The sequence below is a fragment of the Pterocles gutturalis genome, unplaced genomic scaffold (assembly GCF_000699245.1).
Source record: "Pterocles gutturalis isolate BGI_N339 unplaced genomic scaffold, ASM69924v1 scaffold27073, whole genome shotgun sequence".
Lineage (NCBI taxonomy): Eukaryota > Metazoa > Chordata > Aves > Pterocliformes > Pteroclidae > Pterocles > Pterocles gutturalis.
The window spans coordinates 1-5859 of record NW_010123935.1 but is presented as its reverse complement, the minus strand read 5'-3'; the positions used below and the strand labels follow the sequence as shown (position 1 = coordinate 5859).

At 54.5% G+C, this 5859-nt stretch overlaps 1 protein-coding gene across 1 annotated transcript in view; it reads left to right on the top strand.

Moving 5' to 3' along the window:
* The window catches only part of LOC104465171 (tyrosine-protein phosphatase non-receptor type 11-like), a gene marked incomplete at its 5' end in the record, with an annotated part of 12070 nt that extends 6314 nt beyond the window's left edge, over positions 1-5756 (top strand). The window contains 7 exons of the mRNA XM_010078112.1: positions 1965-2157; positions 2265-2384; positions 2673-2786; positions 3200-3296; positions 3442-3521; positions 4210-4365; positions 5610-5756. Coding sequence (XP_010076414.1) covers positions 1965-2157; positions 2265-2384; positions 2673-2786; positions 3200-3296; positions 3442-3521; positions 4210-4365; positions 5610-5756 — 907 coding nt within the window. The remainder of the gene's footprint in view (positions 1-1964; positions 2158-2264; positions 2385-2672; positions 2787-3199; positions 3297-3441; positions 3522-4209; positions 4366-5609) is intronic.
* Between the last annotated feature and the right edge of the window lie 103 nt (positions 5757-5859).

Here is a 5859-nt window from a genome sequence, read left to right as displayed (position 1 = left end):
GGCTCGCAGGGATGGGGACACACAAGGATGGGGACAGCTGGCTCGCAGGGATGGGGACAGCTGGCTCGCAGCTTGCCTGGGGCTACTGCAGGATGTTTCCACCGGCCGATTAGTGACCTTCTTTCCTCCCCTCTGTCTGTGGCACTCCCATGACCCCTTTTTTCCTTTTCCTCCCCCTCAGTTTCCCCAGTGTCACACGCGGCAGCTGCCGTGGTGGGTTGGAAAGGGGAACGCCTGGCCGGGCGCTGGCGATGCCAAAGCAGGGCCCTGGTTTCTCTAACTTTAGCAGCTGGGGTAAAGCGAAGCTGTGACTAGTCTCAGTTCCTAAAATGGAGCAGAGGCTCTCCCCGCCGCGCCGTCATGTGAGCGGGCTGGGAAGTCCCTCCAGCTCATGTGCTCCCTTGTTGCCAGGGAGGTTTCTTTGCTCCTTCCAGATCACGGTGTGAAAAGCGGCCAGGCAGCCGCTCACGTTAGCAGAAACTCGGGGAAAAAGTGGAAAACCCCTTCAGCTGGGTTTCCCCCTCTTCTCCCTCCAAGGAAAGTCTGGCTTGGCAAGGAAGGATTTCTGCTCCAGACCATGCATCTGGGTGGCATCAGGGAGAAGAGAGGGAAAAGGGTCCAAATCCTCTGAATATATGAAATGCCGATGGTGTCAGAATATAGCGGGGTGCATGGGGATAGCAGAATTTCCAAGACCTGAGCCCGAATAGCCGCAGTGCCGATGCCGTGAGCATCCTGCCCTGTGCAGCAGCACGGCTCGTACAGCCCTGCGATCCTCACGCCTTCTCCAGTCTGCAGGAAGGAGTCTTGCTCTTTACAGGTCTTGAAATAGCTGCTTCTGCAGCGTGCTGAGTCGGGACTCTGGAGTCCCAGCATCACTGGCTGCTGTTCTCTGAACTTTGTCCTCTGGGACAAAGTTGCTGAGATGTGACGTGATGCCATTGCATCGCCCCTGGAAGGTTATTTCGAGCCTCTCTGAATTCCTGGCAGCTGGGCTGGCCAGCCGGGAGCCAACGTCTTCAAATTGGGACCTGCAGCATCTGCCCAGAGCCACAGCTGAGCGGTGATGGAGTGTGGGGATTGAGGGCTCCCAGGGAAAAAGAAACTCTGCTTCAGTCCCAACTGTCATTTGCTTTTCCCTGGGACTGCGGGGTAGTTACGCCAGCAGAGCAAGAGAAAGGAGTAGGAGAGATCAGATGGAGAAACAGGGGCACAGGGATGCAAGATGTGCACAGGGGGAGAGGTGGAGCAACTCCTGGAGGCTTGGGAAGAGCTGAGCACAAACCTCAGCTCGTTGCAATCGCCAAAGATGGGGCTGTGGGCAGGGCTGGAAGGGGAGAAGCCTCCTGGGCACCGTGGGGAACCTGGATTGTCCCCTTCTGTTCTCCCTCAGCTGGACCTGAGCTGAGCTTAGTGCCCTGGGAGGGGAGCGGCAGTAACTACAGCGGGGAAAACCCTTCTGAAAATCCTTCCCAAACTGCACCAAAGCATCTCGTTCCTGGTCAGTGTTGTCCGTGCTCTGTGTCTGATGCTGTCTGAATACACCCTGCTGACTCCAAGTGTTCTGCTTGTTCTCCCATATTAAAAAAAGAAAGGCAAATGTAGCCACCTTCAAGTAAGAGCTGCCAGAATCATGTTTCCTATAGCTTGGTCAGGAGCTATCCCTGGATGACAGTCCTTGTCACAGCCCACGTGGCAGTTTAACATCCCAATGCCAGTTCCTATTTGGCTGGAGGATTGAGCAAAGTCCTGGCACTTCCCGCCTCGGGCTAAAGTATTGATGTGACATTGCAAAATGTTGTAGGGAAGTCACTGGGGACTGTTTCTAAAATTACTCAAGCCAGTGTCCTGCCACCAGTGGGCAGAGCAGTCAAACTGGGAGCCTAGGAATGGGTTTCCCCGTGAACACCATCCCCAGCAGCAAGCCTTTCTGCTGACCTCGCTCTCCATCGCTGCTCCCCAAGGTGGTACCACGGGCACCTCACCGGCAAGGAGGCAGAGAAGCTGCTGACGGAGAAGGGAAAACCAGGCAGCTTTCTGGTCCGGGAGAGCCAGAGCAAACCCGGAGACTTTGTATTGTCGGTGCTGACAAACGAGGATAAGCTGGAGACTGGGGATCGGAAACCACACGTCACCCACGTGATGATCCACTACCAGGTGGGAAACGTGCTGTCCCTGCCCGCCCTGCGATGGGTGCTGGGTGGTGACCCAGCTGGGAGCTGGGCATCCGAGTCTCACCCTGGTTTTGTCCTTCTCTCCTCCAGCTGGACGGGAAATATGACGTAGGGGGAGGCGAGAGGTTTGACACGCTCACGGACCTGGTGGAGCACTATAAGAAGAACCCCATGGTGGAGAAATCGGGAGCTGTGGTTCACCTGAAGCAGGTAAGAGCTGCTCTAGCAACATACCTGTTGGTTCTGGGCTTACCCAAGATCACGGATCTGCCTCTGCTCTTGGGGATCTCCCTGCCCCCAGAACATCCCACTGGCCACTTGTCACCCTTGGCCGTGGTCACACTTTTCAGAGGTCCCTGGCTCTGCACCCCAGGCTCAGGAATGGACCCAGCCAATTTGGGAACTGCTTGTTGTTTGGATTTTTTTTTTTCAAGGGGAAAGTTATCTATCTTTCTGTTGCTGACAGTGATTTCTGTTCTGTCTTCGTCTGTCTTTCAGCCGTTCAACGCCACCCGCATCAACGCAGCCAACATTGAGAACAGGGTGAAGGAGCTGAACAAGATGGCAGATCACAGCGAGAAGGCCAAGCAAGGCTTCTGGGAAGAGTTTGAGGTACGGGATGCTCCTGGGCTCTGTCTCACTTGTGCCTGTGGGTGAAGAATATCATATTTGCATGGTTTTACCACCACTGAGGACCTCTTTCCAACACTGTTGCTCCTTTCCCTGTTTTCCATGTTTTGAAGGTACTTCTTGGTCATTTTTTCCCGTTACTTTTTCTCATATCCGAGGCAATTTTTCCTTCCTCATCCTAGAGCTGCACACCTTTTGTTCCCTGCAGGGATTTGTGCCTTCTCCCCCCATTAACTCTCTCATCAAGCTGCTTCTTGGCTCCCTCTCCCTTCCTGCCAGCTCTCCCTCTGCTCTTCTCCGTGTTAGGACGGCAGCTTGTCGAAAGAGCCCTTCCTTTGCCTCTGCCTCCCCTTATCTGCCCAGAACAGTTTGTTCTCATGTTCTCTGCTCCACAGATGCTGCAGCAGCAAGAGTGCAAGCTCCTCTACCCCAGGAAGGAGGGACAGCGACCGGAGAATAAGACTAAGAATCGCTACAAGAACATCCTTCCTTGTAAGGAGACAACTGGATACTGGTTTGGGTGTTTTTTCCTCACAATTTCTGCAGCTGGGACTGTCCTGCCCTGCAGCAGAGCCCATCGGTGCTCCCGTCTGCGGGACCCCCTCCCATGTTCATTCTGGGCTCTCTTCTCCTGCAGTCGACACCACGCGGGTGGCACTCCGAGACATGGATGAGAGCGTGCCCGGGTCGGACTACATCAACGCCAACTACATCAAGGTAGGTGGGAAGGGGAAGGCACTGTGCTGGGGGCTGTCCTCAGCCCAGCGCTGGGTTGCTGGGGGGTAAGTGCAGTAGTGGTGTAAATCTGGAGGGAATAGCTGGTCAGCACCAGTATCTTTCACTGGGTCCAGGCCAAACACTGGGTTTTTCTGCTCCCAAGGGATCTCATCATTCTACCATGTCCTGTTTGCTCCTATCGAAGAGTTTATCTCAATCCCCTCCTTCCCTTACCTGTTCAGGAGGTCCTACGGGACTGACTCAGCCTCTCTGTCATTGACCATAATCTCTGAGGTCAAATGATAGTTGTCATCTGTGAGCTAAGAGCTGCTTGAAGCTGTATTTCCAGCAATTCTGCTCTGGCACTTAAGCACCAGCCTTTGGGAAACGTTCAAGGTGGTTTCATTCCAGCCACGTCCACCTGCAGCCTCTGCAGCTGCCTGCTGGCAAGGGTCTGCTGCGCAGGAACACGCGTTGCAGCGGCGTAAAGGTCCCTGGAGGCAGGCAGACTGGTGGCTGTTGAAGCTTCATGTCCATGGGTCTGCTGAATAAAGGAAGATCAGCTAGCTCAGAAATCCCACGTGGCAAGGATTTGCTGACTTTGCTGCTAAGGGTGTGCTAGAGCAATTCTCAGTTCCTCACTCCAGCATCGTTGGCTTTTTTTCCTCCCTTCTCCTTTACTCCTCAGAGCATCCCTGAAGATGGGAGGAACTCGGAGCACTGCAAGGTCTATATAGCCACCCAGGGCTGCCTGCAGACAACCGTGAACGACTTCTGGGTCATGGTGTACCAGGAGAACAGCCACGTCATTGTCATGACCACCAAGGAGGTGGAGCGGGGCAGGGTGAGCACTTGGAGGGCGCTGTCCCCAAGCCTGAATGTCACCTGCTTCTTGTGCCAGCCTCTATGGTTGGATGCAAGAGCTAGTTCTAGAGCCAAGCCTTCAAAGCTGAGAGGCTGCTGTGTGCACCAAGCTGGGGGGGTGTTGGGGGCTTGTGTTCAAACGTGATGCAGCATCAGTAATTAATTAATCCTGAGCAGTCAACCTCGCTGTATTATCCTGCCTGGACAATCGCGGGTCCTTGTCCCTAATGACAGGGATCCAAGGGAAAAACTCATTTCAGAATGGACTCTGTGACAAATCTGTCTTGTCTTCCACACAGGAGTGGCTTGGACAGGACTGGGATGCTTGAGGGATTTTTCCATAGATCTAGAGAGCCTGACTTTCCTCTGGTCGTGGCAAAGCGTAGCCCCTGGGAAGCTGCACATACTCACAGTGTTCCATTAAGTTATCTCTGGCCAGCTTTCGTTTCATTTCTCCTCCGTCTTGTAATATTGCTTCGGCTCCTCTTCATGAAAGAAACATGCCGCTTTGCTCTGCCCAGCCCCATAAATATTAACGGGGTGTCCCTCGTGTGACTTGCTCCGAGGCTCTGGGGAATTGCAGGCAGCAGAGAGAGGAGAGAGAAAGCATCGTGCTTGTTAGAGCCAAGCTGGAAAGTGGGGAGGGGGATGCTGCAAGCTCAACGTGAGGGATTGTACAACCTGTCTGTGTGCTACCTGTACACGTTTCACTAACAGTGGGCTGGTGGGGGCCAGGGAATACAGGGAAATACCGTGCAGAGCCACTTAGCAGAACAGCCTTCCCTAATAAAGAGAGGAGCTAATTATGAGATGAGGATGGCTCTGCTCACAACCCTGCTTTTGTACCAGCAGAATCACTGCAGCAAAGAGGGTGTGGGCTGGAGGACGGGGGGCTGGAGCCCCTTGGGATGGAGATTTGGCTCAGGAGTTAGGGAATGACCAAGCCAACAGCTCTGGTGCTGTGTGTCAAGACTTTGGCAAAAGCCTTTGGCAAAGTGATGCCCACCCGCGGAGGGGGGGTTCCCCTGGGGATCACATCCTTCATATGGGAGTGGTCCTTTCTGGTCCATCCCCTGCTCCAAGGAGATGCTCAGTGCGTACGGCTCTCCTTCAGACGTCTACATGGGGAGCACCCTCTGGATGCAGCAGCATCCCTGAGCGGGGAGTTTTGGGGGTCCAGCTCCCCACTCCCAACTAACGAGCAGCTCTCTGATGTTGCTGCAGAACAAATGCTTCCGTTACTGGCCGGACAAGGGTTGCACTAAGGAATACGGGTGCATCTGCGTGCGAAACGTCAGCGAGCGCGAGGCCCAGGGCTACTACCTTCGGGAGCTGGAGATCTTGCGCACCGCCCGTGTGAGTCCTCTGTAGCTGTCTGCCTGCTATGCTGGGAAGGGGCTACGGCTCCCTGGGGTGGGAGCTACAGCTTCTCTGGTTTTTTGGGGGTTTTTTGTTTTTTTAGGGTTTTGGGGGG